The sequence below is a fragment of the Rhinolophus sinicus genome, chromosome 1 (genome assembly GCF_057876585.1).
Source record: "Rhinolophus sinicus isolate RSI-liver-muscle chromosome 1, RSI-T2T, whole genome shotgun sequence".
Lineage (NCBI taxonomy): Eukaryota > Metazoa > Chordata > Mammalia > Chiroptera > Rhinolophidae > Rhinolophus > Rhinolophus sinicus.
Window position 1 is genome coordinate 75,178,736 of NC_142501.1, and position 22,823 is coordinate 75,201,558.

The window sequence follows — 22,823 nt, forward strand, 5'->3', positions numbered from 1 at the left end:
CTGTCAATATTAGTATTTGCAGGATACTATATACTGCAACTTAAAGCTGAAAACCAGGCCAAAGGAAACAGGAAAACTGAGGGATGCACTGCACGGTGATAACAGGTGTGAGCCCTGAGGTCGGCCGTGTTTGGAATCCTGGCTCCACCACATGTTAACTATGTGACAATGGGCATGTTTCTTCTCTATGCCTCAGTTTCTTCAGAGTATTCTATAGCTAAATTCCTGAAGGAGAGAATCTTATTGGCCTCACTCACCTTTTCATGCCAAACAGTGTCACTGGCCTCAGGCCAGCGCCTAAGTGAGCTGTCATTGAATTAGGTCCTCATTCCTCCTTAAATCCACAGTGACTGTGGCTGTATGAGGTGGTCATACAATCTACATAGACTCTTTTTTCGCCATGAGAGCCTTTGCGCAAGGCAGTTTCACTGAAAAGGAGCTGTGGATGGGCAAGAACTAGGGTTCACATCCCAAGTATATCTCCTACCCACCATCTGCAGGATTTAGAGCGAGGTCTCTTTCTCCTCAGAAAAGAAATAAAGTTTAAAAAAAAGAAAAAGATATAAAGATTTTAAACAAGTTGGTCAGCTTGGAAATAAACCTTAGTAATAATGATCCTTTTTGACATAGGACATTATTCTTTCTTTAAACAATGAAAATTAGAGATGGGAAAATAATTGAACTCTTATTAGAACCAGTGCCCTTCTACCATTAAGGAGATGAATCTTGAGAAACTTGTTCTACTTGGTCTTGGAGAGACAGGGATGGAAGGAGATCAACAGTGAGAATTAGAAACTATGGAGAATAATTCATATTAAAAACACGAAAACTGGAAGATGGTAAGCCAGAGTTTTCCTACCTCTAGTAGGAGTATCTCGCTATTTTATATTATTTATTGATTTATTAATTGTTTTAGTAGCTTTCCATTTTAAAAGTTTGATCTTTTTTTTAAAATTAGGGTTTATTGGGGTGACAATTGTTAGTAAACTTACATAGATTTCAGGTGTACAATTCTGTAATACATCATGTATATATTATATTGTGTGTTCACCACCCAGAGTCAGTTCTTTCCATCACCATGTATTTGATCCCCTTTGATCTCTGATCTTTAATACAAATGTTTGCCTTTTAAGCTATTCTGCTGTTTTGAACACCACTCATCAGCCCCTCTCTCTGCTTATTCCCCTTGGATCCAAATTTCCTATTGTCTGATCCTATTTGCTACTTCTTATTCATGCTGTCTGTTTCCTGGCGATCAGAGTTGTGTTCCCAGCTGTCTAACTATGTCAAGAAGATACTGTGACTTGTAATTCACCACTATTTGTGTCAATGAATGCTGTCATGGGGCATATTAGAGTTTCCATAACGGCAGGAAGAGGCATCCAGGAGAAACTCGTGAGCTGTCTTGATAGTGTGAATTGGCATCTTATTCTTTTTTTCTCTGACGCTACACAAAGTATAGGTCTCAGGAAACACACATAACATGCATCAGGTATCCAGTATGTGACAAAAGAAACCTAACAATAAATGAGTATTGTACTCCCTTTGGAGGACAAATATACTTTAAAAAAACAAAGAAACTAAGAAGAAAGAAAAGAAAAAGATGAGGAGAGCAGGAGAATTTTGATCAGAGAGCAGGAGAAGGGGGGGGGGGAAGAAGGGAGAAAGACAGAAGAAAGAAAACCAACATGGCTGTAGGAGGCTGAAGAGAGACAGGCTTAAAAGGCAGAGAAAAACACCTTCTATAGAGCCAGGAACTAGAGACTGTGGTGATGATTTCATAGGTGTATACTTATTTCTAGACTCATTAATATGCATACATATTCCCAAACTCATCAATATGTATATATTGCATATATTACATGTGTAAAGCTTTTTGTATGTCAATCATACATACATACATACATAATTCTTAGAAAATGCAGCTGATGGGTATCCAGTACTTCCGCCTACATCACGTTCTTCCAAAGACACCTCCAGAATAATAATGTATACACCGCAACCATGTTTGTAGTGTGGTATTTGTAGGATTGGGAGGAATGTTGATTCTTTTCTCAAAGTTAAGCGAAGCAGGCCCATTTGTATCCAATTTACACAAGCATTTATGAGATACTGCGTGAAAACCATACTCCTAAGCAAAATTCTCCCTGCATTTCTTCGGAGACTTTTGTGACTAGATAAATATGGGAAATCTGGAGGTACCTAGATCTATTTTTAAAAAAAGAAGAAGGAAAAAACCCCAGGTGGCTGTGCATTTTATGGTTTTATGAAGGTAGGATGTACCTGCTGTGCTTCCATTTGCTTCACAGTCTGAAAAACCACCTTTCATCTCCAACCATTTTATTGGCACTGTTACCAGAAGTCAGCTCTTTTCTGACATGATAGGGAATATATAATCTCTAGCTTCCCTCTTACTTCTTTCAAGAAAAAGTTTCTAAACTGGGAAGAAGCTACACCCACCCCACCCTACCCCCGCCCCGCCTGACATTCAAACATCTGCAAACTTGTGGAAGATTGTGATAATGATGCTACACTTCACTTACTGCCTAAGGATCCTTAGATATGGAAAGAATTTGAATGAAACTTTTGACGGTGGCTCATTTTTTCCCCCAAAATCTCTCAGAGTGGGTGTCATAAACGGAATTCTCTGGGAAACAGCACTGAGTCAGAGGTGGCTTATTGGGGTATGCTTTCTATGTAAGGGAGTAGAGGAAGCAGGTTTGAGCAAAGGCAGTTGCTGAACTGAGATGCAGTTACCATGAGCTGTAGCTGATTCAACCAGATCCTTCAGAAATGAACCAATTTGAAGCAGGAGGCCTGGCCTTTATAACAGCATCTCCCAGGCATTGGATGTGGGATGTCCCTGAGGACGTGAGTTTAACCTCGGGCAAGGCAGTTTTCTTCAGTCCAGGGTGATTCTATAGAAAGATTTCATATCTGTGAATTGTCAGCGGACAGGACTCCCTGAAAATGAAAGCCTCATTCCTGAAAGGCAGGGAAAGATGCACATGATGTCTTATGGTTTCCACCTACACCTACAGAAGATCAAAGGAAATTCTGATGGAATAAAATCACTGTATTCTGTCCTGCACCTCAAAAATGCATTCTAGCACATTCCGTATTATCTCCCAGATTCTTTATAAAAATTACCCCAAAAGTTACTTTCAGTTTGGGGCAATTCTGCATTAGAATATTTTTTTAGTAATAATGTTTTCAATATTTCTTTGAACTTCTCCTGTTTCCTCTTTAATTTTGCATGCTGTTGTTACAAAATACAATACACAAATAGAGGTGGTACTAGTGATTTCTCCAGAAATCATTATGTTTATGCAGTATGGTAGATTATCTCACTATATAATCTGAGAAATCGTTATCAATTTGTAGACCTGGAGATAGACATAATTAAAGTCCTACTAAGTAGAATAAATACAAGGAATGGAGAGAAGTTGTCATGGCAACCAAAATCCTGGTTTTCCTCCTTTTACACCAAAAAAGTATTAACCTTTAAAATACCTTAATATTTTTTCTACATTGTATTTTAATCAGTGGCCATTTTGCATATTATATTTGCTAAATAGAGCAAATAAACATAGCCGAATCACTCGTTCTTGCAATTTAGCTTCTTACATTACATTTTAAAGTATTTTTTGAAAATCTGGCCTTTGGAAATTAAACTCTTTGTAAGATCCAGTTTTCTCAAAAGCAAAGCAGTTTTAAAGGTGTGTTTTTTTCTTCTTTGTGGAATTTAAAATAATTCAGGTTTATAATATATTTACAATGTATAGATATGGAGAGGAAAGTAACTCTTTTACTGCAAGGATATCATTTCTAAATATACCCTTCCATCCGCTTTATACAAAAGATTTTATTTACAGAATTTGGACATACGTAATGTTTCATAACTTGTATTTTTCATCTAACACTCTACTGTATTTCCAGGTTTGCAAATATTTACCTCTAAGATAATTTTAATAACATTTTACAGATTACCATAATTTAAGAAGTCTCTCTGGTAGGCAGTTTCTGGTCTTCTAATATTAGAAATAATTTACTGTTAATATCCTTATATTAAATTGTCTGTACACCTAAAGTTAATTATCTCTTTTGAATTTCTAGAAAAAGAGTGAGAGCTTCCACAGCCTTTGATATGTTCTATTACTTTGACCTCTATGAAATATTATTCTAACCTATGATCTTCCCCAGGTCCCCAGTTTTTTGTACCCTCTTTCATATCTATACTTAGCTACATTTACAAATTAATACATATTATCTCATTATTATTTGAACATCCAGTTTGTTGACTCTGTGAGATTAAACTTTTTTTTCTTTGAGAATTGTTTGCTCATGTCCTTTGTACTAAACTTTCTTCTAAATGGGAATTTATTTTTCTGTTCAGTATTTCTCTTGGTGTATTCCAAGATACTAAATTCCACTTTAACTAAATGATTATACCTCTAAAACTATGTAATTAGTAAGATGACTTGTGTTTTCCATTTACTGGTAAACCAATTCAAAAGAAAACCATAAATACCTTCCCAGTACTGATTTAATTGTTTAATAATACTTAAATGTTATTATGAGAGTAACCCAGAAGGAACCCTTGGTGAGGCTAAAGCTATGTAGGACAAATCACTTAACCTCTCCACATCCCAATTTCTTCTGTAAAGTAAGACAGAATTACTTTTTCTCATTACCTTAATGAGAACTGCGGATATTATACTTAAATATCAATGACAATATTTTGGCACATAGTAGGTTCTTAATAAATGGCATCTTTAGTTTTTATTAGCCCCAGTTAGTAGTACAATATTGTAGTATGTCCCTTATTATAATTGTTTTCTAAACCACAGGTCTCAAATCATTAGTGGATTATGAAACTAATGTACACAATTTGGAGATACAACTAGAATTGTTTAGTAAAAAAGAATGAACTTGAATATATCAAAGTAATTCACATGTAGTAAGGGCCAATGTTATGTGAAACTTTCATTCTATATATAACATGCAGGTGGAGAGAGTGTTATAATGGAGTACGGTATAAAATGTATTTCTTAAAGGTAGCAGCTGAAGTTTTGGGGTTGTCAAAAACTTTCAAGCAAAACAATTTTATTAGATACTTGTCTCACTCATAGTGTGCAAGCTTCTTATTCTACAGTGGCTAAGACACATAAGTTCTAATTACTACTATATGACTTTGAACCAGTTGCATAACCTCTGTATGTCTCAGTTTCCTCACCCGTGAAATAAGATAAAATTATATCTCATAGGAGTGGTATGAGAACCATATGATTTCATAAAACTAAACCACTTTGCAGGTACTCAATAACTGTTGGCTGTTATTTTATCAAGACTTGAGTAGAATATAAAGGTTTTTTCTGAATTAGTGAACAATGCCACATGCACTAAAGTACATAAGAGAATATAAAGTCATTTGGACTGAATAATTAGCTACTTTTTCTATCTACAAATGATGCTTCTTGATAAGCACCTTACATCCATAAATATGAATTTTCAAGAGCCATGTAGCTATTCTTAGTTTTGCTATTTATAAACAATATTATCTGTCAAAATATGAAGGAATAAAAATGAAATATTAAACAATCAATTAGTCTTTCTTTGTCAGTATATTAGATCCTTAATTACCCATTATATTTTTGTATTTTATGAAATACGTTTTTTTTAATTTACAGTAGTAAACATTAAGTAGAAGGAGCATGTCTATATATTTTTTACAATCTTTTTTTTTAATCAGAAATAGTAGGGATAATATCATTAGCTAGTAAGAACTGAAAGTTTATAACTTTTACCTTTGATGAAACACCTCCCAAGCACACATTATGTTTGAAAGGATTGTTTTGGGAAATTATAAAAACATTGTTTGCTTCCTTAGAAAAAAAATACTGCGTAAACTGCAAATGCATTTACGAAATGTTGACTCTACTTAATGAAAGTCTTATTTTTCCTATAGTCTTTTAGATCATTCAACTTACATGTGGAAATAATTTATATTCCAAATAATCTGGGATAATATGAAAATACTTAACAGCCCAGGTGGCAAAGGACCCAACTACCTGTGTGCACAAAAGCTACAAACAATGAGTATTACCCCCACTTGGAGGTAGTATCTGAACATCAGTCTAGGAGACCAGCAACGATACCCCACTTCCAGAATATGACCAAAATTGAGCTCAAACACAGACAATGTGCCTTTAATTTAATGACAGCTCTATTGTATTTAGCTAGCTGTATCTAACACATCATTTCCTTTAAATCCCATAGGAAACTATAATTCCTCAAATATCCTCAACTAGCCTGTGGAGATAAGCAATAATGCCTATCATAGCTGGAGATTCTTACAGCAGAGGAACAAATTCATTTTTTGAATACATACATACTAATATTTCATACATATGTATGGGTTTCTGTGCATATTTTTAGTCTTGCTGACTCAGATGAAATATAAAAGTTATCAATATCGATAGTTTCACATAAGTTATGCAAAGAGTACTTCACGTTTTTGCATGGAGACAAGATTCTAAGCTAAACAGAATCAGAAAATCAGGAAAAGCTTCTGGAAAGTGACCTTATGTTGGAAAAAGATAAAAATTTTTCCACAATCTGGAATATTCTGGGCTGCCAAATTCTATGAGGGAAGAAGGGAAGGAGAGCGGGAAGGAGGGAGTGAGGGGGATAGATTTATTCATTAATCAACTGATCAATAGCTGGAACAAGCTTACATGCTAGATTGCTAAGTTCTTTGCCTAGATTATCTCATTTTATACTCATTAAGACGGTATGTATTTTGTATGATCAGTCTCATTTTACAAATAAAGAAACTGAAGAACAGAGATCTGAACTTGCATCTGTCTGATTCTACCTTTCACGACAATATTAGTAGCTACTTGCAGAAACTTTAAAGCTTAAAAAAAGAGAACTATTATAAAATAAATATTGATTATCTATGTATTCATATTAGCCTCAGCCATCACCTCCATCCAGAAGATCCAAAATCTCTGGATTTTTATTAAGATTTTAATAATAACCCCATACATTTGAGATTATTCTTCTTTCAATTGTACTTCCACTAAATAGATAAGTATGCATAATTAATTCACAGAAGGTTTGAGTTCTATAAAACTCCTTTATCTATTTGCTGGTTATCTCTACTTCCTTGCAAATAAAAAGGGCTTTATGGGTCCCAACTTTCCTGCTGAGACAGTGAAGTTACTTATGCCCAGGCTTGTTTGCACTTATCTATTTCTGCCCAGAGTCATGTTTACTTTCTTACCAGCACAGCCTGAAATCTTAAGTCACACAGTAAAATTAATAAAGTCCAGAATATGTTTAGATTGGAGAATATGACTTCAATTACACCTTTTTAGAATACCTCCCTTACATTTATAGAGTACTTCACATGTCTAAAAAAAATCTAGGTAAGGCAGGTTTCAGTTCTCCATATTTCAAAAGGCAGATAAATTGAGGTCAAATGCATTGTCAAAATTTAGCTAGTGAATAGGACTAGAATTCATGTGTGCTGTATCCAAAGCTAAAATTTTTTTCATTGACGATTTTAAGGATTGTTTTCTTAACATTTTGGAGATAAACAAACATTTAAAATAATTGAATGAATTCATTTAATAAATTCAATAATATATTCAAAATAAATAAACTTAAATAATTAGACAAGTCATGTTTCATTATCGGTGCCTTGGTATATATAGTCAATCATGTCATGTACAGTGGCTTCAAAAATTCACCATCAAGACAAGTAAATTATTGAGCAGAGTACTGTTTACAGTAAATGTCAAAAAAAAAAAAAAAAGAAAGAAAGAAAAAATATGACTGGAAGGAAAACATACCATCCATAAATGACTAAATACCATTCAAGAACTAATTTCTGAATAACGTTTATAACATCTTAGAACATCAATGTTATCATAGTTTTCTTCATAACCATTTCAGAATTCACTAGGTAACATTTTAAATGTTATCACTTATCAACAGTTCCAATATATTTCATCTCTTTATTTCAGGGAATACAAAATATTTTGAGTATAGAGCATATATGTTGTCAGCAACTGTTTCATACAAATTTAAATTACAAAGTTAAATCTACACAGCAAACAATTGCCTACATAAATAACTAATAGATCTGACAGTTTATGTAGTATTGTTGGGAGAGAATGCTTTCAGTAACTATGTCTGGGCTTACCTTCTGGGGAAGAATCTCCACTGTGGTGCCATAAATATTTTATGAACCAACATAAAGTAATATGCTAATGATAGACTATTTACTCAGTGAGCAGGTGCATCTCTGATGTTTTTTTCATCTTTGGTATATCTTTGATGTGGGATCAGTTAAGCCATTTTGAATTATTCTTTTTTGTTTCCCTCCCCTCACAGTTCCACCTGAACCTAAAATGGTGAGCGAGAGTCATCATGAGGCTCTGGCAGCCCCGCCAGTTACTACTGTTGCTACTGTTCTACCAAATAATGCCACAGAGCCAGCCAGTCCTGGAGAAGGAAAGGAGGATGCCTTTTCTAAGCTGAAGGAGAAGTTCATGAATGAGTTACATAAAATTCCATGTGAGTATTATAGATTGTTCCGTGAGTAAAAATAAATGGTTGAAAATCACTTTACCCATTGGATACAAGGCAGACTTCCTCTTAACATACTATATACATACATTTAACTTTTTTTATTATAGGAATGGTAGTGTTCCAATAATAAAGTGGAATATTCTTGGAAATGGAATATTTTATTAAGTCTTTAAATATAATTAATGAAAATCCACTTTATAAAATAATCTGTATCTTGTGTTCAGTGTAAGTGGGTCCTTTTTTTGTATCTTCTTTAGTGTCTGTCTCTCTAGAATACTAATGTTTATGGCTTGTGCTATATTTTAGTTTTGTATTTATGAAACCATTGTAAAAATCATTCCTAAGTAATACCTAAAATGCACTTTCCCTATTGGAAGCTTGATTTCCTTTTATCAATTTATTAATATTTCAAAATATTTTGCAGTTTTTAAATGTTTCTTTGTTGTCATCAGGCAATAAAAAGTAATTTGTACCTAAGTTTATTTGTATGAGTGTAGCACTCAGTCCAAGCAGTGGCATTTAATTTAAATTTTAAACCACACGGTTGTTGTTTTTTGCCTTTGGATTTGAACTCTTATTGTGTACTGAACACTTTCCTACGTGCTAGAAAAATAAGTTTCAGCCCTCACAAAGCTTAAATTCTAGTGGGGGAAAGAAGTAATAAATCAATAAAGAGCCAAATATGTATAGTACCTCATGTAGTGATAAATGATATAAGAAAAACTGAAAGGGCATAAGTGGGATAGGATAGAGGCCAGAGAGTAGAAGGTTCTTATTATTTAGAATGATGGAGCTGGTTTTCTTTGTAAGGAAACCCTGAGGTAGTCGGGGAGGAAGTTATAAAAAAACCTGGGAAATAAAATCCCTTATGCAAGAATCTTCCTGAAACTGCCAGGAGCTCCGTGTGCCTTAAGTACAATGAACAAGATGGAGAGGGTAGAAGATGAGTCTGGATTGTAGCAGAGTCCATGTACAAGGGGCATTGCAGATTGCTCTAAGGAATTTGGATTTTACCCTGAGTGAAATAAAATGCCTTTGGAGGGATTTGAACAGAGGTGTCCCAGGATCTGACTTAGGTTTTTCTTTAAAATCACTCGATATTGTGTTGAAATATGCTTGGACGGGCATGGGCAGAAGATAAAGCTAGCTGTTGGAATAATCCAGATGAGAGATTTATAAATTTGTAAGAGAATTATTCTCTGAGACCAATGAGAAACTAAATGAAAAAAATACAAGGAATCACCTTCTTACCCCTCAAGTAATTTACCATTGATTGATCTCTCTGTCCACTTTTAACACATTCGTGTTCACATGACAGACACACTTAGCACAGTTGTCAGTAATGACCATTCTCAGTAAGAAGACCCCCAACCTAGTGGAGATGGAGATGGTCCAATAGATAGAGCCCTAGGGTAGGAAACGCAGGCTCCCGGTTCTCTGCCTTGCTCTGCTGCTGAGCTGATGGACTGACCTGGGTATTTTGATATACGTTTGAGCTCATAACTACATGGCAAAATCCAAATGTGTATATCATGAGGGCAAACTCCCACCTGAATATTTTAGCAAACTGTTTGCTTTAAAAGAAATGTGTTACAGGGAAGCAGAGGCAGCAATGAGCAACACCAAACCAAATGCATATTCTGCCCTGTCTTCAATACTATCTCCTCCTCTGTAAGAGCAAACAATATGAGAGACATGACAACATCGAAAACTTTGGGATTGAATGTTTCCCATGTATCTATGTAATCCATTCTCTCATCTACTTTAGGCCTTTACCCAAATGGTATCTTCTTAGTTAGAACTTCCCCAACCGCACTACTTAAAAGTCTGACCCATTTGACCCACCCCATCCTTGCCAGCATTTCCTGTCCTACCGCTTGTTTTTTATTCCTCACTATTATTACTTAGCACCATTTGCAATACTATGTATTTTATTATTTGTTTTTAAATCATTTTTGCTCCTTCCAAAATAATGTAAGCTTTACAAGGGCAAAAAGGTGGGTCTGCTCTATGCATAGTTATATCTGTGGTGGTGCCTGGGATATAACTATACGTGAGACACTCAATATCTGTTTGTTTGAATGAATGAATGAATGAATGAATGGTCAATTTAACTTATATCCTGAGCCACCCCTCTTAAACTTTGATGCCTTAAGGTGGTTAAAAATTAAAGGATATTAAAAATTCTTAATTTCTAATACTAAGGAAAACATGTTTTCAATGCTTGACTGTCATTCACACTGGAAAAGCGAGTTGTTTCCATGCTTAGTGAGAACCATGATTTAACCTTTGCCACTTAGAGCCAGGTATGATTACTTTATATTTTCCTTCCTGTTCCTCAGTAGGAAAACAATCAGCTGGAAAAAATCATCTGTGAAAATCGCCCTTCTTTGTTTTCTTTCTTTTGGCTCACCTCATTTCATTCCTTCCCAAGCCACTGTCTCACTCCTGTGTCCCTTTCTGGGACACTGGAAATCAGCCCAGTTTTCTCCTCCATGGAGATTTGCTTTTAACCAGCAACCTAAAATAACAGAATGTCAGAGGATATAGAAATACTATGTTGTTAGCTCTCTCCCTGATCTAATAGGAAAAAGGAAATCAAATACCTAAATTATTTTAAATGGTATGGTAAATAAGTGCTAGAAAAAACTGTATCATAAATATAGCCATCTAGATTTATTAAAAATATGTAACTAAATATTTCACACTTTTATTTTTAATCCATTACAATTTTTACTGCCAGTGTAACTGAAATTTCTAATGGGATTTATACACAGGGAGCAACACTAAACAAAAATAAAACATCCCTAAAATTACATTCCTTTAGGAGCATATGTTATATAAAGGTTATCGCTTTTGACTTGGCATAATATAGTATGACGCTAATGACAGGTAACAAATTAGAATATTAATCGATTTCAGTCTCTGACCGAAATCTTGGCTATCTGGCAGATGTGTTTTTTGCAAAATTGATAGCAAACAGCTTTACTCTGTCACTTGAAATTCCCACTTGTGAGAAGAGCAGTGTCACAATGGCAGTGAGTGTGCATGTCATTAGTGGGGTCATCTGCACGGACCAGCATGGAACATATTCAGACCAAATTGCCTGATGATATCATCCATAACACCATGGGGCTTAAAATAAAAAAAGGAAAAGGAAATGGTAAATGCTGAGCATTTTTATCTTCCAATTCATTCTGCACACTGTTATCTAAATGAAGCAGACAAGCTTTCTCAGAATGTTTCTTTATTTTGCAGCTTTGATTTTAATATGACTAGGGCCATGGTTGGTTTGTAAAGCATGAACTCGTGTCATCCAAATAGCTGTGATTAAGATTTTGATATTTATGAGCTTCTTGAAGTAGAGTGCACCTTTCCTGAAGCATAGCAGCAAACCAAATAGCCGGAACCTGATTCTCAGTCTAGAATACGAGCAAGTGGGCTAAGGGTAGTCACATCATTCATGTAGAAATACTATTGGATAGACATTTTAACGTAGGGATTAAAAACACAAGCTCTAGTCACAGACTGCATGGGTTCAAATCTTAGCTCTACTACATACTAGCTCTGTGACCTTGGGAATGTTATTTAATCTTTCTGTGTATCAGTTTCTTCCCATATAAAATGGGGACGAAAATAATATTTCCATCATAGCTTGTTGTGTGAAAGTATCAGTGCATATAAAGTGCTTAGCAGAGTGTCTGGCACCGAGTAACCATTCTATAAATGGTAGGTATTATTAAACTCAAACTGTCATTTTTCACAAGCCTATTTCTATTTTATAGAAGCCCTCTATTCAGGTCAGACAGACACCCAAATTAAGAAAATTCCGGAAATTTTGCGGCCCAATATATATGCATTTCATTTCTCAAACTCATTCCAACAATGCCTCATCTAGGAAAAACAACCTTTTGGTGTTTCCTCTTCCCATCCTCTCCTCTAATGTCCTTTAAAAAAAAAATCCCTATAATTTCATTTTCTTACTCCATCATTCCTTTTAGCACATACACATACTCAAGGTTCGTATATTTGATGAAACTCCATGCACACTAAGGGCTTAAGAAATGTCAGTTTTCCTCTTTCATTTTCTAAACTTTTCTTCTTACCTTACCTCCTGTCAACTACTACTGTTTTCCTCCTTCATATCTACACCAAACAGACTGAAAAACGTAACCTAGATTCTGACATCTGTTTCTTCAACTCCCATCAACAACTCAGCTCCTTCCACTGAAATTTCCATCCTCCAAGTAAATGATTTGTTAAAATGATTTTAATGAAGTCTCAGGTACTCCTTGATGCACAATTAAGAGGGTCATTGTCAACCTTCCTTCGGTCTAATATTTCTGCTTCGTTGTCACCAACATTCAAAACCTCTTGATTTCCGGGACTCGACTCTCCTTTCCTCCTCTTCCTTTCCTCCTTATTTTCATTGACTGGTCCTCCATTTTCATCGTCTTTTCTTCCCTTGAGCAGTAAAGTTCCTTATTTACAGGGTTCCATTTTTAATCCTATTCCATTCTTATTCCACCTGCTCTCCCTGGGTACTTATATTCACCCAGCCAACAATTCTATTAAGAAACCTCATTATCATCCTTGTCGCCCTGATATATTTCACCTCCAATTCTATACCTACATTCATGCAAGTCCTGTTAATTCTCCTGAAAAACCTCTCAAAACCAGCCAGCACATCCACTCGGGTCTTCTCCCATGATTCTCTCTCTTCCTGGACCCCATCCCCCTTAACCCTGACCCCTTCTTTTTCATTCAAGAACCAGTTCAAATGTTATCACTTGAATGAGAAGTTCCATCATTTCCTAAAGCACAATGATTTGAGTCTTCTTCCAGCCTTTCAAAGCTCTTCATTAAATATCTTGGTTATCTGGTTTGGGTGTGTATTTTTCTTGTTTTGCCTGTCTTTCTCACTGAAATGTAAATTCCTCAGAGGCAAGAACAATTTCTTACACATCTTTGTATCTCCCCTACTTGGAACTACCTGACATCGTACTAGAAACAACTATATAGATATTATCACATTACACATAATGCCATTATACCAAACAAACACTGATTTCTTGTGCCATGCTTGGAGAAACTGATCTAGAGAGCAATAGTTTTCACACCTTTTTAGCTAAAGATCCCTTTGTTCAAATAGAAAAAAGAAACCTACATGAAACACATCAGAGCTGCTGAGGTGTGTTAAATGTTTCTCACTCACCCTCCCTAGATACTCACATCAACAGCTCTAAAGACACTGGCTGTATGAAACACAGTTGAAAAGTACTTGCCTGAAAAGTAGGTATATCAGTGTTTTCTCTCATAGTAACAGCCAGTGAAACTCAACAACCCGTAGTGATATAGTTGGTTAAACATGGCGCAAGCAAATATTCACTGAGGAGCAAAAATGCAGTCCAGTAGCTTTATTTTCCCTCATGTAACTACAGGATGAACATAATGTAATTGTACGCCATGTCACTGCTACATATGTTAATGTCATGAACATAATGTTAATTTAAGAAGACAATTTTAAGAAATATATGAAGAGAACCATTAGGAACATACAATAATCCATAGCATGTGAATAACAATATAATGGTCACCAATGTTTATTGAGCGCTTAGCATGGAAGTATGTGCTGTGCTTTCTATAAAATCAGTCTCCATTTGGCCTTGTGAAAACTCTACTAGATGAGAACAATTATTATCACCATTTTTCACATAAGAAAGACAAGGCTCAGTATAGTAAGTGATTTGTTCAAAGAAGTGCAGGTTGTAGGTGCAGGGTGTGTCAAGAAAAATTTTGCACTTTTATGATTATGCCTTTAATAGAACATCACAGAGGCTGCAAATGACCTCCACTCCTACTCACAGCCGACTTGAAACTATTAAGTTCTATTTGTCTCTTCATAGATACTGGTTGATCTTTCATATTCATCTTTGATATTTGTTTTAAATGACTGAATACTCGGAACACAAATTTAATACTAATTCGGAGTTTCTCATTGCATTATCTGGCTTTAAAGACAAGTACTTATTTATTCACTGCAGGTTTTTGCCTTCCGTGGGTTGCACTCACTTACTCTGGCAGGTTGTCATGTAAAGAACCCATTATTACCTAAGTACTACTAGGTACACTTTGTTTCATTGCATAAATGAACTCTGTATGTAACTCAGCTTCAGCTCTCATCTGTTGACTCGATTCTTCTCACTTCAGAAAAGCATTGGCTAAAATGTTAAGTGCTATTATTCATTGTTAACCTCTATTAAATTGAAATATCTTTAAGAAAAAAGTGGCAATACTGATGCACTCTTTTCAGAGCAACTGCTTTGTGATATTGAGTGACTTTGTCAGTGCAGTTCTGAAGGAGTATATGTGGGACGAGGACACTTAGAGAGAAGGGTGCAGTGCATCACAGCTCAACGTAGTGATCCATGTTTCCATTCGATAAACATATGTTCCATTTTATTTTAGTTGTATTATTTCATCTACATTTGAAGTTTAATTCTGATTTAAGATATAGAACATATGTGTGTGTGTGTGTGAATATTGTGTGTGTGTGTTTTAAGAGTTAAAAACGTAATCCTGTGGCAGAAAGACAGCTTCGTTCTTATTAGAGTTGGCACTACCCTACAATATGAGTATATTGTGACTATTCATTAGGCCATTTTTAGTGTGCAATATGGGCATGAGGGACAGCTATTGGCATTTAGAAGCCACAGGCCGAGGGACCTATACATCTTGCAACATATGAGACAGTTTCACACAATGAAAATTGCCCCTCATTCTGCATAAATTTCAAAACCTCCATAAAATATGCATGTAGAAGGAAATCCTGTTCATAATATCTGAACCTAAAACCATTTGTCATATAAACACAAAGCATTTTTGCATGGTCCTAATATCAGCTGAATATACTAGCTTTCATTCTAATGTGCATCGAACCTCTGACTTTTCATGTTCTCGTTACATTTTGAAAATCTTCTGCTTGTCTTCATTTTCTAATTCATTTGTCTTCTCATATAGTGGTGCCTGAAGATTTTTATACTGAAATACAAATTATTTCATTATAAATTACTTTCTTCTTATATTTCTTTTATAGTTAGCACATTTTATTGATTTGTGCTAAACTTACATATGTAGATATGTTGTATTATCATTGTTTATACTCAGAGAGTAAAAGGATTGTAAATTATTTGTTATAAACTGGGGTGCTGTGGATAATACTGATTTTAAAGAATAATGAGCAACATGACCTTACCAATATCCTATATTCAATATGGAAACCTGACAAAAAGCATATGGCATTCAGGCCGTATTTCAGGAAGTTTGTTTAAATACGTTCTTGAATTTTGTTTCCCTCTTGGAAGCCTATTATGCAGAAAATTCCCCCAAGAAATTCATGCCTTTAAATTGAACTAGTGTTGGGAGATTTTATAAACTTCTAAAGCATTGGTAATACAGAGTAATGGTAAACATGTAAAGCCACCAAGTGAATTATGATCTCAGGGAAGTTTCTAAACCTTCTTTAGCTACATTCCACTAGCATTTCCAAAGATATTAAGTAAATTCACCTGAGAAAAATAAGGAAGTGAACCATATTTTGGACATGTATTAAAAACTGCTCAGGAATTACCATGTGGACATATTATACAGATACACAAATATATTTTAAAATAGCTTGAAACCTCTATTCTTTATTACATAGCAACTGCATGTCAAAATAGGCTACATTTTCACCAAGGGAAGTCTGACTACCAATGCAAACCTATAAAGAAAATAGAATGAGAGAAGCTCAGCAACTGCTGTTTTCTCCTCTCTCTAATGACTATGTAGATCTTTTATTGCATTGCTGACCTGTCAGGTGAGTTTCTATTAAATTGGATAAAGAATTTAGAAACAGAAACCAAAGGGAACTTATGTGATGCACCATCATATTTTTAGCACTCAGCTTTATTTTCCTTTGTTTTGATTTTCACTGTTGAGAATACGCTACTAAAGGAATTTAATTTGATGCCTTCTGAGTCCACATGTCGCCCCAGTCTGCCATTTAAGTGACTTAGGTAAACTTTAAAATAAAAATTCAGAAGATATTGACCCATTTAAAGGTTTCTTCCCCAAGCAACACTTTCATTGAAACTACTGTCCTGGAGAAACGTCAAAACTACTTGAACCTTCTCCCTTTTTCTTTTCTCTTTCAAGCTTTTTACATATACAGGTTAAAATGAAAAAAAAGGGGGGGTGGAGGGAGGCAATGGTACTACAAATAATAGAAATATATTTGACTGATACATATATCATTTACTGAAAGTAGTGTGTACCTATCTACAGAAACTTAGAAAAGATCCAGGATTTCAGGGTAATATACCTTAATTGACTGAGTTATATTGTTCAGTGCCTTCACAGTAAAGTTTTATTGTAATCATTTCCTTTTTATAAGGACTTGGATGAGATTCTTTAAAATCAGGAAACTATTACAGTGTATTAAAAACACTGCTACTACAATCATGTAACTATTACTCCCTACATTTTTCAGTATACTTCAGTAACCCTAAGGGGTTAACACTTTGTCTAGAAAGCTGGGTTAATAATCACTCATGCCATTACTGCCTGTATGACCTTGGGCAAGTCATTTAATCTCTCTGTAAAATAAGGATTGTATAGTACTCTACTGTGGGAAGACGTAATAAAATGCTTAAAACAATATCTGGAATACAGTATTGGCCATATTCAAAGTTCAAGCTTCCAGTGCATATTTATACAGCATATGCTACATGCTAAGTTGTGTATGCTCTACTTAGGAACTAAACCAAAGCACATAATTTCAACCTGTTTCTGGGATACAATGGCATTGCAAACTCAGCATTCTTCTGCCTCTAAATTAAAATGTCTTAGTATGACATCGATGGCTTTTTATGAGATGATTTGATAACGGTTCTTAGGTAAGTTCCTGCCTCTCGTGCAACTATTTCCCCTCACACAGTTTGCTTCAGCTGGACAGAAACTAAACTCTAGGAGTTACCAAATTTATTATCCATAGTATCCCTTGCTTCAAAGTCTTTGTACAAACCCTGTACTCTGCCTGAAATTTCTTGCTTGTCTAGCGGGACAATTTCCAGTTTTCCTTCAGAATTCTCCTCTTTTTTAAAGCTTCTCATGCTACCAACCTCCTAATCTATTAATCAGCAATTCTGCCTCTGTGGTTAGTCTCTACATATGTTTATATTGTTACTTATTTGTGTTTTCTCTTAGTATCAACCAATCTGCATGAGACCAGAGGCTATCTTTTCATGTTTGTGTCTCCAGCCCCAGCACAAAATTTGGCTCATAGGAGGCAGAATTATTATTCTCCTTTAACTCAAAAGATCCTAATAATCCCATTAGCAAGAAAAGGGCTTCCATTCATAGATACAGAGAACAGCTTGGTGGTTGCCAGCAGCAGGGGTTGGGGGAGTGGTGAAATGGGTGAAGGGGTCAAAAGGTACAAACTTCCAGTTTCAAAATCAGTCCTGGAAATATAATGTACAATATGTTGACTATAGTTAGTACTGTATGATATATTTTAAAGTTGCCAAGAGAATAGATCTTAAAATTTCTCATCACAAGAAAAAAAAAAAGTAACTATATGTGGTAATAGATGTTAATTGAACTTACTGTGGTGATCATTTTGCAATATGTACAAATACCGAATCATTATGTTATATACCTGAAACTAGTCCACTTAATGTCAATTATATCTCAATTTAAAAAGAAAGAAAGAAAGAAAGCAAATGGTCTCCAAAAGGGTCTTACTGATAAGGAGTAATAATTATCATCAAAGCGAAATTCCACATCATGCTGGACTAAAGGTGAGCGCTTCTACAGCCATTCTGCTTTCTCTCAACCACTCATCACTGCACAACCCACCTGTTCTCTTTCTCCCTCTCTTTTGATTTTCATCTCCATTTCCTTGAACTTTCTTTCACTTTGTCATCTTCTGATCTCTTTCCTCGTTGCCTGCACTGAATAAAAATGTTCCGTGTTTTATTCTCTTCGGCCTGGCAGCAGCCCAATTCAACATTAAAATACAATCAGCCACCAAATTGGTCATCAGAGTAAACAGTTCTCCCGACAAGCATTTTTATTCAAGTGGAGAGATGGGACTTAGCACTAGTTTCATCTTTTAATTTTAAAAATAATGCATTGTATTAGAATGCCCATGAAACAAGATGAACTCATTTTTTATGGCAATTGCTATACAACACAGTCCAGTTTCCAGTGCTTTCATGGAGAGAGTTCAAAGATAGCTGGAAGTATGTTACAGCATCTTTTCCTGCGATGAGGACTTTGTGAGGTTTTCTTTGGTGAGTAGCTTTTTGTAGAAAACTTGTATGAATTTCTCTGTTTTACCTTATCAGCCACACAAAGCATAGCAGTTCTGTCTTTCAGCTACTGTTCTTGCCAATAATGCCAAAACTGTGAATATCATTTGAAGTGGTGCTTCAAAATGGCCTTGCCAGCCATCTTCTGCCCACATTAATTTTCACTGTTCCATGTCACCTCACCTTTCCACAGCTGCTGTCACCCATGCCCCTTTCTTTTCCAGATCTGCTAATGTGGCTCTAATGTGATTTACCTGGCTGCCTTCCAGGTCCTTCCTCGTCAGAACAGAATCTGTTTTGCTATTTTGCATTAAGTAGTCTTCGGCTATGACAGCAAAGCTCCTGATGTGGAAGCCCCATTACTTTCATAAGAGTTTGAGTTTGCTAATTTTTCTGCAAGCTGAGCACTGCCATCATTTTACCAGCGCTTCCATTATAGGAAACATATAGATGGTTCCCAAAGTCATTTCTGCTGTTTTTATCTTCCTTTGGGAGTTTGACGCGCCTTTGCTTCTTTATGGATTACCTGCTTTGGCCATTCACTCAGCCAGGGACATTTGGCCCTGTATGTACAAGGCAACCAATACTACGTACCTCACTCTTACTGATACTCTCTTCTTCCTTGGCTTCTGATACTATATACTCTAAGTCTCCTTTTTTTCTTTCTCAGTGTTCTTTCTCTTTCTCTCTGCCTCTTCTAATCACTTACAAGTAGGTGCTTTCCAAGGATCTGCCTCTGACATTTCTATCTCTATGATTTCTTTACAATTTCGGGACTTCTTATACCATGTTTATGTAAAACACACTCATAACTCAATCCCTAGCATTGCTGTCTCTATTGAGCTCCCCCCTTGTTATATTAACTTTATTAAGAATGGTTTGTATACAATAATGTGCACCCATTGTAAATATATAGTTCTGTGCATTTTGACAAATGTAGGCGATATAATCATCACTCCAAAAATTTGCCTCTAGTTCCTTTCCATCGATTCCTGCACTGGTTCTAGGCAAAAATCGATCTGCATTCTGTCACTATAGATTACTTTTGACTGTTGTAGCATTTCAAAAAAATGGAATCATGTGTTATCTATTTGTCTGGTTTCTTCCACTCAGTATAATGTCCTTGAGATTCATCCATGTTCTTGTGTATATCAGTAGTCCATTCCGTTTTATTGCTACACTAAATAATATTCCATTGTATGGATAGTCACAACTTGCTTGTCTGTTGATGGACATTTAGGTTGTTTTCAGCTTGAGGTTCTTAAGAGTAAAACTGCTATATATAAATATTTTTGTGCAAGTCTTTGAGTGGATATATGTTTATATTTTCATTTTCTTGGGAAGTAGCTAAGTGTGGAATTGCTGGGTAGTATGGTATTTTTTACTTTATATTTAAAAACTTTCAAACTGTTTTCCTAAAGTAGTCATGCTATTTATATCCTAAGAGCAATGTATTAAACATCTCGTTGCTCCATGTCCCTACCAAGTTAAAACCGTAAACCTTCTAGAAGAAAACATAGGAGATGATTTCTTGACTTTGATGGAGGCAAAGGTTTTCCTAAAAGGACACCAAAAGCAATAACTATAAAAGGAAAAGTTGATAAATTAGACTTCTTCAAAAGTAAATACTTATGCTTTCAAAACGCAACATTAAGAAAATGAAAATGCAAGTCACAGACTAGGAGAGAATGTACGCAATACATATACATGTATTTGACAAGTTCTTTCCAGAAAAAAAAAATATATACATACATACATACATACATATATATATATGTATACATACATATATATATATATACATATATATATATATATATACACACGCACACACACACACACATATATATGTATATATATGTATATATATCGCCGCTTACAAAAATCAGCAAAAGATTTGAACTGACACTTAATGAATGAATACACATGGAGCTGATAAGTTCATGTAAAAATGTTCAACATTTTTAATCATTAGGAAATGCAATTTAAAACTACAATGAATTCCATTTTTTTATAAAAAATTTTTTATTATTTTTTAAGGAGGGCATAGCTCATAGTGGCCCATATGGGGATCGAACGAGCAAACAGTGTTATCAGCACCACGCTCTAACCAACTGAGCTAACCAGCCCCCCAATGAATTCCATTTTTAAAGCTCTTTAAGATCCTTTCATCTGTATATGCCATTTGTGATTAAAATTCTATATATCCAAAACTAAACTTACCTTCTTTTTCCACACACACACTCTGCTACCCTGAAGCTCAAAACCCTAGCATCATGTTTGATTCTTCTCAATTTTTGTCTCCATCGTCCAACTAGTTAACAAACACTATTGCCTCATTCTTGGTTCTCTTTCTCCTCTCCATTCCCACTGCCACTGCTCTGTTTGATCCCTCATCTATAGATCAATTATTTAGAGCCTCCTAAGAGATCTTCCCACAACCACTTTCCTCTGTTGACCAATCCATTGTACATGAATCTTCCAGATGATTCTTCCTGTAGCCCAGCTCTGAACACGCAAACCCCTTGCTCAAAAACCTTCAGTACTTCCCCTTTAGCTGACTTTTGACATCCAAGACCTTCTGTACTCTAGCCCCAATCTATCTTTCCTACCTTTCTGCTTCTTTGAAACGAACTATTCACTGTTCCACAGAGACATCTCCCCATTTCCTGCCTTTATACCTTAATGCACAGTTTTCCTACATCTGAAATGCCATTCTCCCCATCTCTGTATAACCAAGCCTCCCTACCCTAAAAGATCCGGGCTCAATTCAAATGCTAGCTTTTCTGTACTACTCCTCCTGAACATGCATTATCACTCTTTTAATACACTTATCATCTTCTACCATGTAGTATTAGTGTACTCATACCTTATTTTCCTGACCAGACTTTAATGTTTCAGAAGATAGCCTTGGTGTTTGACCCATCCTTTTGCACTCTAGACACATGCTATATGCCTTACAAAGAGTGAGCAGCCAATAAATGTGCATGGCATGGATGAATGGCTTGGTGGTAGAATACAAAACAGAGTAAGTTATCATTTTCATAATCTAATAGGAGAGATAAGATATGCAGAGAAATAATAATAATATAAGACAGTGATGCATGCTGAAACTTAAATATATAGAGGAGTCATCCAAGATGAGACTGGAAATATAATATGGAATTAGGTTAGAGAGAGGCCATCAATATCAGGCTAAGGAGTTTAGACTTTATTTAATAGTTAAAGAGGAGCCAGGAACCATTCAAAATATTTAAACATGGAAGTAACATAATTATAGTTTTGTTTTAGAAACATCAATCTGGCAATTATGTGTGGGTAGGGTGGATTGCAAGGGGAGAGCCAGGAGAGAGGGACAAAGCATGAAAGAGGCAATTGAAGGAACCCTAGAGATAATGAAAGCCTAAATTTCTGTGGCAAGGAAGGCACAAATGTGACAGCCTCTGTGAACATACAGTTGACAGGCACTGCAACGGGAGCTAAGGGTGTCTAGGAAACAGAAAAATTAAAAATAATTCCAGAGAAGCTGCATAACCATTTCAGGGTCATGCCTTGTAGGGAATGAGGAAAGCAAGAGAAACTCCAGCATTAGAAATTGAGGATTGACCACGTATCAGTTGATGTTGGAAAGGTGGATAGTTGTTATTAGTAATAATGTAGGCGGTGGAGAAAGAGCGTCAATGATAAATTCTTAAAATACAAAACTCAAGGATGAGTAGAGAAATCGATGAAAAGACAAATGAGCTGTCAGAGATCTGTGGGTGAAGAAGTATAGTGTCATAGAAGCTAAGTAAAGAGAGTTTCTGAGAAACAGCAGCCAGTTTGATTCAAAACAAATTGAGAATGTACTGCTTGAAATTTGGGACA

The 22,823-nt window shown here is 35.5% G+C and overlaps 1 protein-coding gene across 3 annotated transcripts in view; it reads left to right on the forward strand.

Moving 5' to 3' along the window:
• The window catches only part of SYT1 (synaptotagmin 1), a 510,235-nt gene that overhangs the window by 312,076 nt on the left and 175,336 nt on the right, over nt 1-22,823 (forward strand). For all 3 annotated transcript variants that reach the window (XM_074325375.2, XM_074325377.2, XM_074325376.2), the window contains one exon: nt 8,404-8,586. In XM_074325375.2, the coding sequence (XP_074181476.1) occupies nt 8,421-8,586 (166 nt within the window). In that variant the 5' untranslated portion in view covers nt 8,404-8,420. The remainder of the gene's footprint in view (nt 1-8,403; nt 8,587-22,823) is intronic.